The 21,182-nt window shown below is 39.4% G+C and overlaps 3 protein-coding genes and 1 pseudogene across 3 annotated transcripts in view; 1 reads left to right on the top strand and 3 right to left on the bottom strand.

Annotated features, from left to right (window-relative positions):
* The first annotated feature begins 1,762 nt into the window (after window positions 1-1,762).
* On the top strand, window positions 1,763-8,456 carry foxo4 (forkhead box O4). Its single transcript, XM_033973958.2, has 3 exons — window positions 1,763-3,686; window positions 3,932-5,451; window positions 5,553-8,456. Exons 1-2 carry the CDS (start codon window positions 3,246-3,248, stop codon window positions 5,420-5,422), a joined length of 1,932 nt encoding a protein of 643 aa, XP_033829849.1. The 5' UTR covers window positions 1,763-3,245; the 3' UTR covers window positions 5,423-5,451; window positions 5,553-8,456.
* Window positions 8,457-8,703: 247 nt separating this feature from the next.
* On the bottom strand, window positions 8,704-17,595 carry sesn4 (sestrin 4). The gene is made up of 9 exons (XM_033974267.2): window positions 17,365-17,595; window positions 12,633-12,827; window positions 12,376-12,558; window positions 12,051-12,296; window positions 11,821-11,935; window positions 11,584-11,705; window positions 11,313-11,479; window positions 11,088-11,232; window positions 8,704-10,024 (listed from the first exon to the last, which is right to left on the bottom strand). The coding sequence occupies exons 1-9, from the start codon at window positions 17,428-17,430 to the stop codon at window positions 9,935-9,937; spliced, it is 1,329 nt and encodes a 442-aa protein (XP_033830158.1). The 5' UTR covers window positions 17,431-17,595; the 3' UTR covers window positions 8,704-9,934.
* LOC117378183 (5S ribosomal RNA) lies at window positions 14,137-14,254 on the bottom strand (annotated as a pseudogene).
* A 1,633-nt stretch (window positions 17,596-19,228) lies between the features above and the next one.
* The window catches only part of zgc:92907 (uncharacterized protein LOC436733 homolog), a 2,069-nt gene continuing 115 nt past the window's right edge, over window positions 19,229-21,182 (bottom strand). The window contains 6 exon segments of the mRNA XM_033974710.2: window positions 19,229-19,988; window positions 19,991-20,061; window positions 20,134-20,272; window positions 20,397-20,502; window positions 20,504-20,560; window positions 21,072-21,182. The exon segment at window positions 21,072-21,182 is cut by the window's right edge and continues 115 nt beyond it. Of these exon segments, the coding sequence (XP_033830601.1) occupies window positions 19,957-19,988; window positions 19,991-20,061; window positions 20,134-20,272; window positions 20,397-20,502; window positions 20,504-20,560; window positions 21,072-21,152 (486 nt within the window). The 5' untranslated portion in view covers window positions 21,153-21,182 and the 3' untranslated portion in view covers window positions 19,229-19,956.

Genomic DNA, 21,182 nt, shown 5'->3' with positions numbered 1-21,182 from the left:
CTAGTGAACCCATGTATTTTGTGGCTGCTATGGCAGTGTAAAGTATAGGAGAATGCTTTTACCGTAGGGCTGGTTCGGTAATGTCTGTAATGGTTGGGGGTCAAGGTCTTTAATGAGAACAACACATGGAGATTATGTAAAATTTAGAAAGAGCTGATTTTGAATGAGCTACTGACTAACCTTATGTCTGAGACTTGTGACCCCAAATTCAAGTGTTATGTATGTCTATTTATTGCTTCAAAGATGAAAATATGCTCTGATATGAATATGGCCTATTCATATTCAACTTGGCATGGTATGAAAATATTATATAGCCTAGCAAAATGTGTGGTCAAGATACCTGAGTGACAGTAGCTCAGTTGGTAGAGTGTTTGTCGAATTATCTGAATCATCTTGGTGCTTCAAATCCTGTTCTCAATGCAAACATTATTGGTTGAATGGTCAGATCCATTGACCATTGGTGTGATTCCAGCTCCCACAGATGAATGCTATTGTTGTGTCCTTGGGCAAGACACTTAATCCACCTTGCCCCTAGTGTCTGTTGTAAGTCAGAAGGATTTATTGAGTCTCATTGAGTCTCTCTCACTGGCAAAAGTGAATAGCATAGCTACGGGTCCTCCAGAAAGGATAGAGGCGTGTGTGTTTACAGTTTTTTTAAATTGTGTTTTATTGTGTTTTTATAGTTTTATCAGAGCAGGTGTGTGAAGCAGGATCTTATGGTCAGCAGAGTGTTATCTTTGTGAGCTCTTATGCAATGGCAGGGCCACAGGGACTCACAGTTCTGTCCTTGAGTCCGAGCAACAATGTATTCTACTGTCTTCTATGTGTGCGCAGCTTACTACTATTCATCGTTATTAACTTAAGCATTAGTACATCAAGATAAAAGTGCAATAGTAAACCGCAATGCTAAATGTAGATACTTTATACTCTGTAATGTGTGAGTGAATGGGTGAGTGGTTCCTTATTGTAAATCGCTTTGAGTGCCTTGAAGGTGGAAAAGCATTGTATAAAAATGTGACCATTTACCACAGCTGACTTACCATACATGATCCTGAATAGAATAAAATGTAAGTCTAAATAAAATATTTACTGAAGCAGCCTGCTTAGAGCTGTAGATAGAGATTTAGTCATTTCTAATCATCAATGAAATGCGTGGGTCTTTAAAAATAGGGAGGCCTATGTCTAGACTACAAGGATTTGGTTTAGTGCAGAGTTCTGACATTGGAGGCTGTTTGTGTGTTAAATGGCAATGATCAAAGGTGCATGTATTTTAATTGGCTTTTAATAAGATAAAATAAAATCGAATTGAAAATCATGACTGATCAATTCAAAAAAAGAAAAACTTTTTTTTCTTCTCAGTAACACTACAATTTCCTGAAATAATGATTCTGTTATCTTGACTTTTATTTCTGAAACAGATTCACCCTGACATGTTAAGGCCCCACAACATTTCACCTGTTTTTGTTCATTTTCTGTTCTTTATTTAAGTCTTTCTTTTTATGGCTAATTTCTGTCTGCCAGATCCTTGTGACTGACTTGACCACACATTTTCAAACTTTGTCAGTCAGTGTAGAATGTTAACTGGTGAGTTTTGTCTTACTGTTATTAGTAGACCTCTCAGTCACCTAATGACCTTATTCTTAAGCGTGTCTGAGCTGCCTACTTTCGTAAAGTATTATGTAATGTACCGGTACAACGACAAACTGAGTCCTTAGCTGTGTTTACTTGAGCTCTGTGACTCGGTTTCCCAGAAGTCCCCAATGCGCATGCGCACATCGTGTTGCCTGACAGTGGTAAACAGACGTCAGAAGGGAGTCTTCGCCTCGAGTCAAAACAAAACAAAACAAGTCAAAATCGGCATAGAAGTGGACGACGGGATAAAATCTGTGAATATAAGTTTAACAAATCTGACCAGTGGAGAAAGACTACTACTTGGAGGAAGTTTGTGAGGTGTTTTTCGAGTTTTTTCGCGGAATGCAAACTCTGGAGTAGCAGGAGCTTAAGCGGCTAACATTACCGCGGCTATCGTGCTCTTTTCAAACTGCGGCGATTGACGACCAAAAGCGCTGGGAAGAGGCCCCAATTTACTTAACACTCTCACGAACACCGTATACTTTTGAGACGTGGACACGGAGAAGAACCAAACAGAGGTCTTCAGTCGAAATGCTTTTCTAAGTGCTTCTTGGCGCATCGTGCCGCGGCAGAGTGGAGAAACATGGCAGATGGTGACATGCGCCCGTTCGCAATGTGGCGGATTGTACAGACCTGAGACACGGACTGGTTATGCGGACTACATCGAAGATTCATACCTGTATCTCTTGAGTAGATATTTACTTATTTATGAGGGTGCACTCAGGCTGAATGCAACTGTTTTTAAAATACTTTGTTTTTAGCTAATTCATGGGTTTCATCTTATGACAGTTGTTATCCGTGGTTATAGCACTGAAGCAATTCACATCAAAATATTATATCTTTTGAATGGGGAAAGGTCCTCACTGGGTTCTTACAGTCCGTTAAATCAGGAAGGACGTGTTTGTCTGAAACCCATGAATACACCAGACATTTCATAGTAACACATTGCTAATACCCGTTCTGCCCCATCCATACCACACTGTGGGTTTTCTTATTTTTTCTTCGTGGAATTTAAAGTTAAGTTACTGACAGACAGACCAGACATAGAGTTGTTTACAAGTGGAGTCTGACTGGGGCACCCCTGAGAAGCTCCTTTGTAACAGTAGCCAGCTAATCCTTGTTAGACCGCTCTGTACTGTACAAATATCCTACTTCTTAGTTTTTCTAGGGGGGGAAACTAATCATTTTTAGACAAATTTTTTAACTAAATTTTATTGTTCATTTAATTCAACTTTGGATATTTTTTTTGGATATTCTTCTTTTTTCTGTAAGAAGTGGCAGTGGCTGACACTTTTACATTCATTTGATGTGAGCCTAAACCATCCAGATGGGCGTTTCCATAGTTGCTGTTTATTTTATTCAAACAAAGAGACTCTTACACTCTATATAGGAAGCTTTATGATAGTTACTATTAAGGAGATTATTTGGGTTCCCTAATCTCCAATCTGAGGATTAACCGGAGCGATTGGTGTGGTCAGATTATTACGTCTCTTTTCGTGGACCCATTGTTTACATCCATCACTAAACCATACTTTTTTATGCTCTTCATAATTATAGGTACATGTTTTGAGTGACTTCTACTTTTAAATTAGGAGGAATTATATTGGACTGTCATGGAGGAGTCAAACACGCCCCAGATTGACCCAGATTTTGAGCCCCAAAGTAGACCACGGTCATGCACGTGGCCACTACCCAGACCGGACATCTCGGTGGTAAAAGCCGAAGGCACAGAAGGGAGTGAGTCCGCTACCGGTACCCCACCCGCGGATGAGGACAAGCCTGAGGCACAGCAAATCACACCTGAATATGAAAAGTCAGCGGTGGCAGCAGAGGGTGGGCTTGTGTCCAGCGCGGGAGGGGGCACAGCAACACCCCGAAAAGGGTCATCACGCCGCAACGCGTGGGGAAACCAGAGCTACGCAGATCTGATTAGTCAGGCAATTGAGAACTCACCTGAGAAGAGGCTTACCCTGGCCCAGATCTATGAGTGGATGGTGAAAACAGTGCCTTATTTTAGAGACAAAGGAGACAGCAATAGCTCTGCAGGCTGGAAGGTAATTTATACTGTTTTATAATTAGTAGAAAATGCCCAAGATTATTCTAAGTTTACCTTTAGCAGTATTAATATGTTTATGGTTGCAACAAAAATATTTTGATGTCTTTTATAAATATGTGTTACAACAAATTGTCTGTGGAGGATGGGGAGATATGAGCATGATTACTATTCTTTGGAATAGTTATGCTTTATTTATTATTCTATTTTATATTGATCGCTTGCCCTTTATCTTTTCATTAACAGAATTCAATCCGGCATAATTTATCACTCCACAACAAGTTTTTGAGAGTGCACAATGAGTCAACTGGAAAAAGCTCATGGTGGATGCTCAACCCAGAAGGAGGTAAAACTGGCAAAGCTCCTCGGCGCAGAGCAGCATCCATGGACAACAGCAGCAAGCTACTGAAGAGCCGCATGCGTGCAAAGCAAACCAAGAAGCAGGCAGTTGCCTCAGGCTTGTCTAGTTCTGGGGCAACGCTGCAGACGGAGGGTAATGGAGCCTCAGCACGATCTGACAGTCCAAACTCCTCCCAACAGTTTTCCAAATGGGGAGTGAACAGCAATAGCCCATCATCCCGGGGCAGTCTGGACGATGCAGACATGTGGACCACCTTCAGACCCCGCACCAGCTCTAATGCTAGCACACTGAGTGGCCGCCTGTCTCCCATCGCACCAGGACAGGAAGAGGATGATAACCTGCCTGATGACAGCCTTTTGGGGCGATATGCGACCCCGACTCTTACAGAGACCTTAATGGAGGAATTGGACCTGATTGATGGCCTTACTTTGATGAGTGCTCAAGGAGGAGCCAGTCCCAGCACTGCCCCCCCTGCACCCCCCACGCCTCTGCCCTCTGCCTCCACTCTGTTGCCCCGGGGGTCTAGCTTCTCCTCATTTCACCAGCGGCAAGCCTCCAGTCTCTCACAGGCCACCCCTCACAGCAATACCTCTGTTGCAGTTTCCCAGTGTGGCCCCAGCAGCAAAGAGCCCTCATTCAGCAACTCCCTGTTCAATCCCTTGTCCAACTCTATTCCCAGCTCAATGTCCAGCTCCTCCCGAGGCAGTAATCACTACAGTGGCCATGTCCCATCGAGTCTGGAGGCACTACTAACATCAGACTCTCCCCCGCCTGCTGAGGTCCTCCTGTCTCAAGTGGACCCTCTCATGCAGAGTCCTGGGGGTGTGGGGCTGATGGGTCTGGGCTCATCTATGGTGGGGGTCCGGAACAAAGCCTCACTTGGGCCATTGTTGATGGGAAAGGGTTTGGAACCCAACACTGTGACCCCCATGGCCCTTCAGATGCAGTCACAAACACATCACCTTCACCAACAGCAGCAGCACCACCATCCTGCTATAGGACTAAACATGGCTATGCTTTCAGGCCTGTCCCCAGATACACCCCACCACTCAGGCCCTAAAGCGCAGCACAGTGGTGTATCTGCAGTGGGTTCTCATCATCAGGGTGCTGTCCCTACAGCTAATCCAAACATGGGCCTACAGGGGATGGGTCAGTTTGGTGCACCCACCTGCTTCCAGAACGCACCAGATCGACTGCCAACAGACTTGGACATTGACATGTTCACCGAAAACCTGGATTGTGATGTGGACTACATCATCAACACTGACCTCATGGATGGCATTGACTTCAACTTTGACCCCATTCTCCCAGAGACCCAAGGCTACACAGGGCCTGCCTCCACACAGGGCTCCTCCCACAACTGGGTGCCCAGCTAAGTCTTCATCAGGTTGCACCTACAAGCCAGGTACATAAGTATTATTGTAGTAGTACAAGTGCTGTGCCCTATTGCTAATCTAATTCAAGTACAATAAATAAATAAATGAATATTAATTTATGGTTTTGCAGGCAATGATCTTCATTTATAATGTCAGATAATGACAACATAAATGGTGCATTGATCATCCCCACTGGCTGAAGATATCTTCAACAAAGTCAGACCTCACCATTGCCATGTGCCAAGACATGCAGAAGACAGGGAGGAGTCCCAAGCTTCTCTGCATAATGTCTTAGTATTTGGATTGGCACCTGGACATCTCTTCTTTTGTAATCTATTTTACATTTTGTCTAAAGTAGACAAAGACAAATTGACTCTGTCTTTTGGGGGTTAGGCACTTCCATGGTATTGAACCCTAAAAGCTTTACAGAAGAAATGGTACCTCTGAATCCATGGTTGTACACGGCATGGAAGTGGCTTGTTTTCTGTTAAGTTGAATTATTGATCAAAAGCAGAATGACCGCAATGCTTCACTTCCTTTGTCCAAAGATATTTCATTGATGTCACAAGTGAAGATCGTGGTGGTCCATAGACTGTGATGAGACAGTCAGAGGCATTTACCTGCAATATAGCAGTGGCTACAAATCTCTGTCCATATGGAATTTGATGTGTGATTTGATTTTTTTTTCTGATGATAAGGTTTAAAATAGTACATTTAAAGGTCCTGTATTATGTTAAACAGACTTTTTGAGCATTTAGTACTCACCATGATCATTTAGATTGTCCCTGAGCTTCAAAAGCTCTGTTCCGCTGGTTTACATAATAGTCTATGTAACCTGGTGTAAATTGTGCGCCTGTATGTTTTGTTCTCACTCACCTCATCAATCTCAGATGGATCTAATAAGCTAATTTGTAGCTTATGACTAATGTTTTTATCTCATGTAGTCTCATTGGCCAAAAAACAACTGATGTTGATAGTTAATTGTTATTGGTAAATATTTCTCGATCATGTTATTAAACATGAAATAGCCACGTGTCTAAATTTGTCTAAAAGCCTGAATATCATGTAATAGAGGACCCTTAATGTTGACAATGGTATGTATTTGCAGACATTTTTGCTACAATCCAGTGTGTTAAATGGGTGGGTCAGTCAGAGGAAGTTTGAAGCCTTAAGGGGCAGTTCAAGTAACAAAATGAAGTAAAGTGATTTCTGAATTACAAAATTGGGCATTTTTAGGTACAGTTATTTAACTATGGTATGGGTGATAAGTTGGCCAAGTATTATGTTGTCTGAGACAGCAGTCCAGCTTCTTTGTCAAATGTTCTACCTAATATTTTATACTTTTCAAAGAGTCTGTGCATTTTCAAAGCACTTAGGTTCCCTGCTTCACAGGGTCCCCACATCCAGGTTAAACCATTTCACAAGAGTTTAAATCCTGTATGCATATTATGTACACCTTGCACATGTACTTAAAATGTCTTTCTATGCAGATTTATCAGGAGAACATTCTCGAATCCTGAAGTATCCTGATATTAGTGGAGCAAGGGTGCTGCATGATACAATATCCTTACATTTTGATTACTGAATACTAACTTTCAAGAAATTTATAGTGTGCGATGGACAAAAAGAATATATTTGATTATAGTTTTAATATACAATTTAGATTGAGCGCATCAACGAGATATTAGAAAATATAAATATATTACTAATGACATGTTTTTTTTACATTCTATACAACATTTTAACGGTAATTTTCTATACTTTATTTTTGTAAAGGATGAGATGCATGTACATTTTTACATAACCAAAGGAACACTACTGTATTTGCATGGCAATTAGGGAGTGCTTCAGCCTGTCACAACAAACTTAAGAGTAGTACAATTGTGAATCAAAATATGACTGTTAAAATTCCCAAACTGTGCTTCTGAATGATTTTTTTTCCTTACACCAAGAATCTCTAGAAAAGACAGCCTTAAAGGGTAAAACTTAATCTCAAAAGAAGCTGAGGTGCCTTTCGTGGTCACCCCAAGAGGCAGGAAATCAGGTCGTATTAGAATTGATTAAATATTTATTGTTTTATTTTCAGTCAAGGCTGGCTGGGAGTCTCGACTCTCAATTTTCCTCAAAAGTGTTGTTGGGAAACTCTCCCTGCTCTGTACATTGCTTGTTTTTTGTTTTATCTCTTGACTGCCAATGTTTGAACACTATAGCATGTTAACTCTGTAATAGGTTTAATTTTGCCCTCTTCTCCTTTAAAACACATTTTGTTGTTTGTAATTTTCTCAAAGGGTCATGCCCTATAAGTTCTCTCAAGTTATGCTCTTCATAATCATTGTTTTACTGTAGCTTTGTGAATACGTTTTGTGTTAAGCACTCTTCTTTTTCACTGATTTTATTACTGGTGCTAGGGCTGTCTCAGAGTACACCATGATCACCATGATGCAATGGGTATTTTATTTACCAAGGTTACTAAGAGTTACCTGCCTAAGCACAAAATGTAATTTGATGTTCATTCAGAAATTAGCAGACAATAATTAGTCCATTTTATCTTTTCATTGTTTCTCCTTTAATAGATATATATCAAATATTTCTCCAGATTAATGGTATAAAAATTAAAAACAATTTAAAGTGCATGGATTTTTTTTTTTATTAGGACATTTTAGGAAAATGTGCAATTGATTGTTTAGAAAACCTTTGCAGAAAAATTGCCTATCTACTGCATAAAATCAGGCAGGTGTAATGTTTTACATATATTTTTTCCTTTTTAAAGTAGATTATGTTAACCCCCATGTGTAATGCATATAATGAGTAATAGCCCTTTTTGACAGCATTTTAATCATTTCAAAGGGTTTCTAATTTTCTTTTCTGTGGGTGGGTGGGGCTTAATGTGCAGAAGCCAATAAGGTTCATGACTTTGTTTATAGTTTTTCACCCTAATCCTAACCCTCGCCTGACCAGATGTTTTTAATTTTTACAAAATATAAAGTCAGTCGGAAATAACAGAAGACATTAATTCAATAAACTCAATAAACCATTGTTGTTCTACTTGTGCTTAATAGCGTCTTTGCATCATTTTATACCTTAAAACTAGATTAACTTTAGTCAGTAGTGCCACATAGAATATTTTAGTTTAAAGATAAAAGTTGACCTGTATGTAAAACTTTGTAAATCCTAATTTAATTGAAATAACCTGTGTGATCTTACTGTCCCATTTGCTGTATGACAAACAGTATTAAGCATTAAGATAAACTCCAAACATCTGAAATAAAAAACAACAGACAAGTACTTTAATAGAATATCTTTATAGAAAAAACATCACTTCTTCACATTTTCAAGTGTTTTTTGTCTTTTACAATTGTCTTCTGAGCTAAAACTTCATTTTTTATTATGTTTTTTTTTTTGTAAAGATGAACACTTACATCCACGTGTGTCCAAGGCTCTTGAATTTGAAAGCATATTTGTACACAGCTGGTACTGGTGCTGACGTTGCTGCAATTTTTCAGTGGAAGTGATTCTGTTATAGGCCCAAAGTCAGTCTAATCTTTGTTTCAGAAACACCCCAATTTTGACCTGAAGGCACTTGGATTTATCACATTTATCGATATGTATCTACATCTGGCCTTCTAATGCCTTAACAGCTGTTCACACAGTGTTGGCTAGCCAGTTGGCAAGCCAACAAACATGCAAAAAACAAAAATGTATGAAAGAAACATTGCACTTTTTGTTTGTTTTTTTAACTGATAACAGTATGATTTACTTTGCAAAATCTAATTTACAAATGATTCTCAATAATCAATCACTTGACCGTTTTTTCCTATCCTTTTCGATTACTAGGAGTTTCTTGTTTTGATTTTTGACCTAGTACATTAGCCTATTCTAATAACTGGACCATTAATATGTCTTTTTCAGAAAAAGAAATTAGCGTTAGATCAAATGTTGTCAGATGTTTAAGTCATTTGTTTGGATTGGAGTGTGAAACCTTCAACGTAAGCTTCTTTTTAATATAAATAAAGTTAAAAAGTGCTTTTAAATAAAAGTAACTATAGTGATGTCATAAGCTCTGTTCTGAATTATTACAATGTCTTGGTAAATCAGGTAAAACATATGTCTTTGACAACAGTCCAATACGTGACTCAGTCCCTCACCAAAACATGGACGAGGATTGTCGAAAATGAACTCCACTTAACTCCCGTTGACATTCAAATGATAGAAAAAGATATTTTAGACTCAAACATCAGTTATAGTCATTTAAAAATGACTATTGGCCATTGCTACATGAAAATAAAAACAAAATATAGAACTAGTTAGAATTGCACATTTGTTCATGCCCAGATGTCTGACAGCACAACAGGTATTAGCAGACAGTTGTGGCACACTATAGTTTAAATAAAAAAGAGCAACATTCATGAAGCCATGTCTCCCCAAAAGTGCTGCTGTTGTCCCATGTAGGCCCAAGTACACCCAAGTGCCCCAGTTGGGTGTCCGTACCGCTGGAGTAGAGACTTGTCTCCCTCATAGTATCATGTACTGGGTGATGGCCCGCAGGCTGTACAGGAGCTCCGCCTGCAGCCGCGCCTCCATGATTAACAAGTTCACGTGTATCTGAGGGACGAAGAACAAAAAGTAATTTTCATGATGTCACACACTCAGTTTGGGGTAAAAGCCAGTGCATCTGTATCTGATCATTTATTTATATGCTGCTCCCCATTTAAGATCCAAAAATACTTACTTAATACTTACTTATTTTATTAAAAAAAACAATGTTGACTTATAATAAAAATGTTCTATGTCATTGAGTTGAGATTAAGTGACTGTTAAGTGAGTGTTTTGCAGAATATCAGCAATAAATAATCATAATAATGTCAGTTATTATTCGAACTTTTAAACCAAACCTAAGCCAGTGTAACAGTCAAGCTAAATTTATCCACATTTTTTGAATACACCGTAGCCAGTTTTGGGAAATAACTAAATACACGTACCGAAAATATGTATTCTGAACACTTATTATTCAGTTACAGTTACTCTTTCATTTGGTGGTATTCAGACTACAGTTACTTTCCTAAATTAGAAAGGAATACATGACAGTACATCATCATGTAATTGTGGCTTTGAACTGCACAGTACAAAAAAAGCTCAGCTCTTGCAGGACCTGCATGCGTGATTTTTTTGTCTTTAATTACACATATATTAATGCATAACAAACAGTCCACAAAAAAAATAAATCTGTTTGTAATTAAATGTCACATTTTGTAAGTGGTCTAAGTATTCAGAATACAGTACTTTGACTGGCCCATTGAAAGGATTGCTTTCGGTATTGGGTATTCTGTAAATAAAACATTTTCAATATTCTTGTCATCACTGAGTGTAGTACACAAGTTTGTCCAGCAAGCGGCGCTGTGCACCCTGCAAATGCCCTACACACCTTGAAGTAACGTCGTCGCACGAATTTTTGCTTGTCTCAGAGCCATACTTAAAAGCGACATTTGCAAGAGTGCAGATTCAGAAAACAACTAACTAACAACTAACTTAAATCATTACGAATAAAAAAACTGTTAATGTATAATAGGTATTTAAAATGTAATTTTCTGTTAAAAGAAACATTTATAAAACTCACATGTTCTCACATATGACACTCTCTTATGTGAGGCTAAAATATTTTCCATACCCGTTCTGAAGGTTTTAGTGAGGTCCAACTGAGCAGGCACACTGATGTCTTGGTGGTGTCTGGAAAACAAGCCACTGCTTTGATGTAGAACTTGAAGTCTCGCTCCAAAAGATGGTTCATCTCTCCATAATCATAATCGTCATACCTTCAGTCACAAATGTACACAAAAGGTTTATTGGCATTTGATAAAAGACCAAAACTGTATTGTACTGTCATTACACTCACCGTATTCCTAAAACACAATGCGTGTAGTTCCAGATTGCCCTTTTCAGGTCATGACTGTGTAAAGAGGGAAGAGTGGCCACACTTCGAAATCGATCATCCAAAAGGTGCCCAATGTCTGAATATAGCCGATTAACTAATGAGAAGCCATGGTCTTCCCACGAATAGTCCTGCAAAATAAGAAAACAGAACACATTTCATTTAAATAAAGCGTTATAGAACAAGTTAATATGAAAGATGACTTCAAACATATTAGCACATGAAGTGTCTGGACCTGAACTCTGAAGACTTGAAAGTGGTCGTCCCGCCGGGCAAATTCCTGATAGCAGAATTCAGGATCTGTGATAAAACGGGACAAGTCTGTGAAGCAGATCACCTCCTCCTCTTCTTCCAGGTCTAACAGAACACAGAACAGAAGTGTCAGTAAGTCTAGTCTATGAAGGCCATTAGCTGAGTGTACATAATGCAAGTAACAGTTTGAGTCCAGTTCTGAGCCTATGTTTTTACTCACCAGTTTGTTGGAGTGCCTGTGTTTGCATCAGCCGCTCCTCTCTCTTCTCACACTCCTCCTGAGACTTCTGAATCCTCTCCTTTAAACCTGTCATGTCACCACTGGAGTCTAAAGACTGAGAAGAAAAATACTTTTTAAATTACCAGTTGAAAAACAATTTGTTACACATTATACGTTATACATAGCTATATTCTACGTTAGAAAGTTTAATAGTTTAATTCTCTTGGTACCCTCCGGTGTGTTATGAGGTCAGGGGGCGGGGTCAGAGATGGAGGCACATTGGTGTTGCCGTTGGCAGCGTCAAAAGGGCAGTACTTTGGCGAAGTACCACTGGGAGATTTGGCGAATGAGGCACAGTTTGACTCGGCATCAGACCCAAACACAAAGCAACAAAGTGAATGGCAGTGGGCCAGGATAACAACAGCCTGCACCAACTCAGCCAGAGACCAGCACTGCTCACCGGACTTCAGTAGTGCCTGGACACCAGAGAGGATTTAGAAGATTACATTTTTTTCAGAAATACTTTAATTTGGGACAACTGGTTTAGACATGTACCTGGATGTGTGCACAGGATGTAAGCCACGGTTGGTGGGCCAGGACTTTGTTGATCTGATCGAGAAGACGCAGCCGAGCAGGAGCAGCCTGTAGGTCCTGCAGCCACAGAGGGTCTCCTCCGACCCTAAGGAACTGGGCTGAGTGCAGGTGCACCAGGTAGTTACAGTGATGTCGAGCTGCTGCCTGCATCAGAGGGATAAAATGGAAGCTCAAACATGTATCACTCTGAAAATGAACTTCATGTTCTGTGCACGGACCATGATGGCGATGTAATGTCGGTAGGGCAGTGGCAGGGGGCCATCCATGTGCAGGATGTAGTGCTGTGTGCGCAAGAAGCTCTCCAGATACTCTGGGTGTGCGGCCATCTGCTGAGCCACAGTGTCCACACTGCCCCTACTGGCCAGCTTCATGAAGAGCAGTGACACCCGCTCCTTCTCACCATTAACCATCACCTGTAAACAATCACACCACACTGCTATTAAAGCACTGACACAAAGGGGCATACACTACAACTAAAATATGTATGTACTGCAACTGCAACTTATGCAACTGCATGAGAAAGCTGGGGAAAAAACAGCATGAACATGAAGAGACTTTGAAAAGAGAAGCTTTGCAGCAGCCATTAGCATTTAACACTGTTGCCCATTAAGAATAAAAAAAATGGGCACAGAATATCCCAGGACATGTTAGTTCAGGTTTGGACAATTATTTTTTCTCGAGAGCCTTATTTAAATCCAGGCCTGAAGGTGGAGAGCTGGACCAATCTGGTCACTGGTGTAACAAATGCACATCAGCACATTACTGTGAAATATCGCCTACTGTAATAATCGTTATCAAAAACTTGTGGGCAGCAGGATTAAAACAGCCCAAGGGCCTTAGTCCGCAAAATGCCCAGGTCTGAACATATTCACTGATTAAAGCCAAAGGTTTACTGCAGTGTAGCCAGAGTTTTTCATTACTCATAACTAGGACTGGGCAATATGACAAGAAATATTGATTTCAATTTTCAATCCAATTACTTATTAACAAAGAAATAAAATATGAATTCCCTGAACATAAACAATACAGACTTGAAATCCGTATCATTTAACACAAAATATTGTGAAATTTCTTCCTCCAGAGTCTGAACTCTACTTCAAACTACATTCTTTTGCTGACAGAGGGTGGTAACCTCTTGATAAAAAGACTCAAGCATATCATGGACAAAAAAAAATTACTGAATCCAAATTTGAATAATGGCTCAGTCCTCACCAGAAGCACCTATACCTAAATAGTAATGTTTGAGTAATGTAGGATTGTACTACAGTTATATCCCTATGGCCTACGGCAACAAAGAGCTCCCCCTGATCTGGGTTTGGGCTCCACCTCTTGACCTAAATACAGTCAAATCCACCAGTGAAGCCTACTTCAGTCACAAATCACTCTTAAACAAATCTTAAGAGACCTACAGAGAGGGAAAAGGCATTGTGAGTAGAGTGAGTAGAGTAAGACATACACAATAATAATATAATAATGCATTTGATTTATAAAGCACTTTTTTGGACACTGAGAGACGGTTTACAGTCCATTATTCATTCACTCCACACTTGATTGTTGTAAGCTACTATTATTGCCACAGCTGCCCTGGAGCAGACTGACGGAAGCGATGCTGCCAATCTGTGCCATCGGCCCGTGGGACCACCTCCAACAGTCACACACACCAGGCAATGAGAGTGAAGTGCCTTGTCTAAGGAAACAATGTCAGTTTTTGCCACTGGCACCCTACTGCAGTACCCGATACTCCTACAGGTCTCCTATCCAAGTACTAACCAGGCCCGGCCTTGCTTAGCTTCTGAGATCTGACGAGATCAGGCTTTGACAAGCTGGTATGGCCACAAGCTTAGGCAATGACCCCAGTTGTGTGTTGACCCACTTAAGTTGAAGTGAAAGACATGTAAAACACAAGTGTCTGCCAATCACACACAGTTCTACTGCAGCAAGACAAGAACATAACAATCTAGGGCACTATAACATCAAGCTCCAACTTGCCACAGAAGGAAAAGATGTCTGTCCTGTGCAATATCTGATAATTTAGGTTATATAATAAAATTAATAAATAATTAAATAGATAAACAATAAATGAGAGTCTGCCACCTCCTTGTCTCCATTATTGCTTTTCCTGGCAAGTTCTAAAATGTGACAGGAAATTTATCCATCTTACATTTATTCCATTACATGTGTTTTATTGCTCAAAAACACCTTTAAAAACTGATCTGATCTATAACTTGGCCTACTCGCACCAGGTGCTTGTCTCAACAGTGCTAGATAAATTTAATGCCATACTCTGGAACATTTTTGTCAAAGAAGTAACATCTCAACTGAGACATGCAATTGGCAGACCCTTCAGCAGAAAAGTTACATAGTGTACCTTTAAATGATTATTACACTTGTGGTGCGGAAAACTGAGATGTCAAGGAATAATTGTGCCCTAGTAAAGTGTAAAAATTGCAACAGAAACAATCCAAACTCAAACAGGAACTACACTTTATCCTACATCAGGAAATGACACATTGCAATCTGCTCGCAAAGTGGTTAGTTTGTCAGGCAAAATAAATAAATATATAAATAGCCAGCCAACAGGCAGGTGGCCTGTTCCAGGACTGGTATGTTATGAAGTCTTCAAAATCATTTCTTATTTGGGATCTAGTCAAGAAGGTGGAGGAACACAATCTCAAACTCACTCAAACATTTTTGATTAAGAGGTCTTTTCTAGCAGTGAAAGTATGTGGTTTGGAGTCAAGATTTTGAAGGAAGAAATTTGACACGTTTGGTTAAATGGCACTGATAAAAAAATCTGTAGTTTTGTTCAGTCATTAAAAAATTGCAATTATAAAATATTGTCATTTATTGGCTAATGTTGATTTAAAATGTCTGCACTTAAGTTGTTCACATGCCTGTCTGCATAACCCCTGAAAACACATGGCTTCAAATAGCATTACTTTAATACAAACACTTTCCATATTGTTCTGTGTGTCCACCCACATGATAAACACAGCCACAAGAAAGGAAGAAAAAAAGGCTGGTAACACTGTGTGGGTGGATGTACACTGCAAAGTAAAGACATCATTTCATCTGTAACAGTATGTGGAGCTACAATTAAAACAGTAATTTTGGAGTGTAAAGATATGAGCTTCAGATTGTCAGTAACAAGTGTGGTGTATTAAAACCCGAGAATTTAAATGACAAACAAGTAGTAAAGCACTCATTTACCGAGACGCATGATTTACAGGGAGACACACATTAGGTTAGTGGTTTATGATCAGCAGGAAAAAACAAAAAAAAGTGACGTCAGTGTGGGGAGGAAAGGTACAGGCAGACAAAGACAGGCATTGACAACTGGTTGACTCACAACACAGCAGCAGCATAGGAGCTTCCAGTGAACAAGACTGAAAAAGGATGCATTTGAGGGGTGCTGTGTTCATGTGTACATAGAGTGGAGATAGGAGGGGGACAGGGTCTATCCTTATCACACGCCACACCTCCCTCTCTCGCTAAACAACCCACTGGATATAAACAAGCAGCACTTGGATTTTGGCTCCCTGCAACCTGAACTCTGTGAGCTGTGCAAAACAAACCTGCAACCCAAAGAGTTTTGGTGAGGAGCAAGGAGGGAGCGGGAGGAGTGCTGCTGCCTGGGTAGGTCTTGTGCGCATACAACAATACAAACAAGTATGCAGGTTAGAAAACAAAACGGCAAAGTATTGAATCCAGTGGATAAATGTAATGCAGGTAGAGCTGGGCATGGGTGAAGTTTCACACAACATTACTAACTTAATAATGAGCATAATCACTTCATGTCATGTACAAAAGAAGCCAAGGGCATTTAGAGAAGACCACAGCGAATGTATGGGGATATCTACTTACAATATTAACTCTGTAACTACATACATGTGCATTACTTGAAGTATAATCACTTAGATGCAAAAGCACACATTTCTGATAAACGGGTTTAAAATTAAAGAAAGGATCCCGAATTCCTCCTTGTGTTGTGCTCCAGTTCTATTGACTCGAAATCTGAAGCTTATGTTTAAAATGGCGCCCCCTGTCTGCTATAAAATGAAAAGCAGTCACAGAGGAGAAAAACAACTTTGATTGGCAGCCCAATTCACCCAACAAAACAGCTCCCTCCTAGTCACTTGAATGCCTTCTACATGTAGAAATAGTGCTTTTTGACAGTACCTTTATTTAAGGTGAGGAGGTGTAATGAAGCATCAACTGCATAATAGCCACAAGAGTAGTTCATGTTTCTATTTAATGGTCAATAACGGTACTGCATTACTTCAGACACCTCTCTACTAAATCCTGATGATGTCATTGGTAATAACCAATGGCCCATGTTGTGCGTTTTAATTTTTAAAAATCCTTTTGATTAATAAAGACTATTTTCAGTTTACTTCTCGAGATACTAGGATACTGCCCTTTGTTTATTCAGACCCTTGTAATGGTTCTTGGAGATCTAGTAGCATATACATATAAAACCATGTTAAGAGTTGTTAGGTCCTTGCAGATTAAAAGTAGGTTTCTAAAATACTCAGAAATACTCAAAAATAGTCAAAAAACTAGCATGAGCTGCGTGATTAACTGTTACAAACTGAATGCCAGTGCAAAGATTTGGTTATAGAGGTGGTAACTACATAAATAAAACTATTAGCACTCAATGGATGCTCAAGACAGTTCGCAAAAATGAAAAAGAAACGAAAGGCAACTTGTAAAATAAAATCTTAAGTTTACGTAATAACAAGTCAGTAGTTCGTCTTCTTTATTTTGTATTCTTGCTTGTAAAAAAAAAAAAAAGTAATTGCAAATATAGCAAATAAAGCTAAAATATGGAGTTGCAACGGTCCTTGTGTTTGTCAGTTATAAGATAATTAAAATGAATGAAGTGGGAGTTAGTTAGCCGTTAGCATTAATTGTGAAGAACTTATTTAGCATTAGCTCAGTCAAACCTACCTGTTTTTGGAGTCGCTGGCACTGAGCTCTAAGGGGGTACTCCATTTTACTCGTACAGATGATCATTTTTCAGAAAGTGTGCTATTTCATGGAAGCAGCTTTGTACTTTCCTTGGTGACTTCAGGCCAGCGAACAAAGGCGAAAGGGGCTGCCTGCTCCCACTGCCGCTGCGAGTGAGACGGGCAGTAGCGGCGGTCCGGTCAGAAGCAGCGGAGAAAACCTCCCCTGCCTGGGCTGACAGCTCCAGTAACAGTGCGTCCAATCACAGCGCAGGGGCGGAGCTGAGGCTACTTCCAAATGCTAATGAACATCTGCAAACAACAGCCAGAGACCAATGGCAGAACACAATAAGTTAGTCGAGATGATGACTAGTAGGCAGCCAACATGAAACTTAAACTATAGCTATTTTATTCATATGTGCACTTGTTTGTTTTTTGCTGCATGTATTGTATTTTAATTGTATTTTAGGGTGCACATGAAAAATAGAACCCAACCCCTGCTCTCATTGCGTTCCCCTGCATAAATAAAGATAAATAAAATAAAAATAAATAAATATTTGTGGCATATTATGAATTGACCTATAAAATTGACTAAAATGTGAGCTTTTACCATGTTATAAATGTGTTCCCTCAACATTAACTTACTTCGAGTTACATTTACAAACATGTTTTCGTTTCGCTTAGAAAATTTCAGCTTTCACCCACCAACTCATCCCCGCCCACTACTCAAATCAGACTCTGGGTCTTACATGTAGGACTTTAACAATAACATGTTGATGAAAATTTGCTGTTTGCTATGGTGAAAAAACAGAGCATGGGACATGTCAGTTCTGCAGCTTTAAACAGGAAGTCAAGGGACCAGTTTCTATTATGCAGATTAAAATCAATGGTTTACAATGTACATAATGTAAAATAATGATCTCTGTATGTTATAGTCTAATACTAAATACTTGGTGAAAAGCATGTTTCTTCAAGATATAGGGTAATGCATGTTCATATAAATAACCCTATGGCAATATTAACAGACCCATTCCACACATCCTTCTCCACAGCCCTCTTCCACTGCACTGACTAGAAGACATCTCCCCTGTGGTGTCCTTGTTCTACCTGCAACTTTGAAAGAAATTTTAAAAAGTCAGGTTACATTTCTCATCAGATAATAAAATCTTGCTCCACTTTTAATAAGTTTATTCTAGAGAGTTTATAAGTGTGAGTGGGTGTGTGTGTGTGTGTGTGTGTTGTTGTTGTTTTTATATATTCACTGTATTTATTGCTTTTTCTACAAATAATCCCACTGCTTCTGAGGGAAATTTGCAGTTTTACAAGCCCTTCTGGGGACTGGTGTTGCGAATTAGCCAAGGCAGTAAACACTGTGATACCTATATCAGATTACTGAATTGTTTATCTATGTTTGTTTTATCTGTGCCTATTCAAATAATATTAAACCAGCAGTTTAAGTAGTGGTGTTTTGCTGACTTTAATAGCATGAATGTACATTAGATGGAGATGATTTCTGTAAAATGCACTGTCCTTTCAGAAAAAAAAAAAAAACTTGCCTGAGAGCATAACACTATTAGACTGTATTAGATTCACATGCTCTAGTCTGCACAAACATCATGTGAACCTCAGGCATGGCAAGTAAAACCAGATCCTTGATGCAAGGCAAAGCACAACAAAAAAACTATGCACAATTTGCTAAAAGCTAGTGTAGTTTTGCAAAAGTTAAATTTAGAAATAAACAAGTTATTATGCAAACCTTGCATTATTTCAATAATACGTTTATTTCACATTAGTAGACTTGTCAAAATAATTACTATATCGACTTATCGTTCAATACATGAGAGCTGGAACAATCACTGGGGGTTCATATTTATCATGGGCACTTTTTCTTTCTGTTTTTGTAATTTTTTTGTACTTTGTAAGATTTCAGCTGAAGCTGAAGTTTGAATAAATAACTTCTATGACTCATCAAGTGTTTCATGTATTTATTGCAGCTCAGTTCATTACCAGTACTGTACATATAGAATAGTGTTTTTTGGGGAAAATTCCTGCTTCAGGGTTTTTATGTCAGTGGCATAATGGTTTTAATGTCATGTCATTTATCGCCTATATTTTCTTCAGCCATATATTGTATTTCAAAATGTGTTATCATGACAGGCCTACACATAAGTTGTTCCTTTAAACCTGGGTATGAAATAATCAGATGGAGAATTTATGTTTGACAGTTTAGGACTCTTAATTCCTAAGCAAATAGATTCAACCAAACATTTAATAAAAATGTTGTCCATGTGAAATTGCTCACAGATATAAAGGCTCCCCTCCTTTAGTGCATGTTTGGTTTGAAAGACCCCGAAAAATATGCATTCTTACTGAGCAGGTTCACCTCTCCAAATATCTGATCTGCAACTTGCAACAATAATGGTGCCACTTGCCAAACTGTGGAACATTGTAAGCAGAGTCTTAACATGTCCATGTTGGTGGCAGATCTTCTGCTAGAAAAATACATAGTGCACCTTTAAGTTATCAATTTCAAGCATGTAGCAAGATCATAGTACGTGTATATGTCTATGAGTATAATGGCAGAGATCTCATTTTACTCCAGTGCTTTGTCTAAAAAGTTGGCAAGTTTTGGGGTTGTCCGAGCAAAAAGGGCTGGAGGATAGAGAGATTCATGGTCCTCAATGTTGCTGTCAGGGTGCTGAAAGAGAGGAGAATAAGTTGAGATGTGCATCTTGGTAAATATCCGTCTGGTGTGTGTAGAAACCCAAACCTGCATGTGCAGTATAGTAAATGGGAGTCAGAGTGCAACTGTTTGGCCAGTTCCAGTTGGTGGTTGTTCATCAGTTTGTCATTGACAACAACTAGCAGAGGCTTGCCAGCACTGAGTGCCTCCAAGCAACTCCCTGCACCTGAGAGAGAAAACAAGCAACTTACTTTTCAAATAACTTCATATTTTCTTGAAAACAGTGAAATGCTGAATGGCATGAAACAGCTTTCGTTCCTACAGTCAGTAGCCTGATGCTTCTGTATTACCTGCATGACTGATGATGAGATGAGCGTTCTTGATATCCTCCGCGATTGAGTCCTTATAACGAAAGGTCTCCAGAGTGATGTGTGAACAGGTCTTAGATGTTGGAAAAAACGGTGCCTCTTCCAACTTGAAGAACCAGCCTCTCATATCCACGGTCTTTCAAAACCTACATAATTCATAGCACGATCTTATAAACGCAAAAACACAGATTTCCAGGCTTTAATACAATTCTAGTTAAAACATCTTATGTATTTGGCATTGGAAATACCCAGTATCCAAAACTGTGCATGATAATTACTTTTAGAGGCATTTCATGTACAGACCCCACAGTACATGCTGGACCTTTTGACTCTCGTCTGGACGGACCCTTTGGTCCTCGAGTTGAAAACTGTGTTAAAACTCTACCACTGTTAAAACCCCAGCACTGTTTTACTGTGCTTTCAAGCCGTTGCTCCTTGATTGTGGGTCGGGTTCTCCTCCACACAACTCTTTTTAAAGACACTTGTCTCGTAAAACGTTTGTTAGAGTATTATTCATTATTATTATTAATTTTAAAACGTATGTCTTCTAAAACCTGATCCATGTAAACCATTGTGAGCGTTCTCTCTCATCGTGGCGTGTTATGAGTTCAGAAAACTATTTCTATAGCTGAGAATATGTGATTGTGTTTTCCTCACCTCCACAGCAGCCGGGCTGATGATGGCTTCAATGAGCTCGTCAAAACTGGTGGTACCGACAGTCACGAACACGGTCTTCATGTTTGAACGCGATGAGAAATGACCCACCGT

Source organism: Periophthalmus magnuspinnatus, chromosome 10, assembly GCF_009829125.3.
Source record: "Periophthalmus magnuspinnatus isolate fPerMag1 chromosome 10, fPerMag1.2.pri, whole genome shotgun sequence".
Taxonomy (NCBI): Eukaryota; Metazoa; Chordata; class Actinopteri; order Gobiiformes; family Gobiidae; genus Periophthalmus; species Periophthalmus magnuspinnatus.
Note: the sequence above shows the minus strand (reverse complement) of the source record. Positions and strands in the feature narration are given on the sequence as shown.

What these genes read in the sequence shown, in the direction of transcription:
- foxo4 (XM_033973958.2), top strand. Translation starts at nt 3,246, where the DNA reads ATGGAGGAGTCAAACACGCCCCAGATTGACCCAGATTTTGAGCCCCAA. An exon ending in ATAGCTCTGCAGGCTGGAAG is followed by an intron (nt 3,687 to 3,931) that starts GTAATTTATACT and finishes TTTCATTAACAG; the next exon opens with AATTCAATCCGGCATAATTT.
- sesn4 (XM_033974267.2), bottom strand. Translation starts at nt 17,430, where the DNA reads ATGATCATCTGTACGAGTAAAATGGAGTACCCCCTTAGAGCTCAGTGC. An exon ending in CATTGTGTTTTAGGAATACG is followed by an intron (nt 11,233 to 11,312) that starts GTGAGTGTAATG and finishes TTGTGACTGAAG; the next exon opens with GTATGACGATTATGATTATG. An exon ending in CACTAAAACCTTCAGAACGG is followed by an intron (nt 10,025 to 11,087) that starts GTATGGAAAATA and finishes TTCGTCCCTCAG; the next exon opens with ATACACGTGAACTTGTTAAT.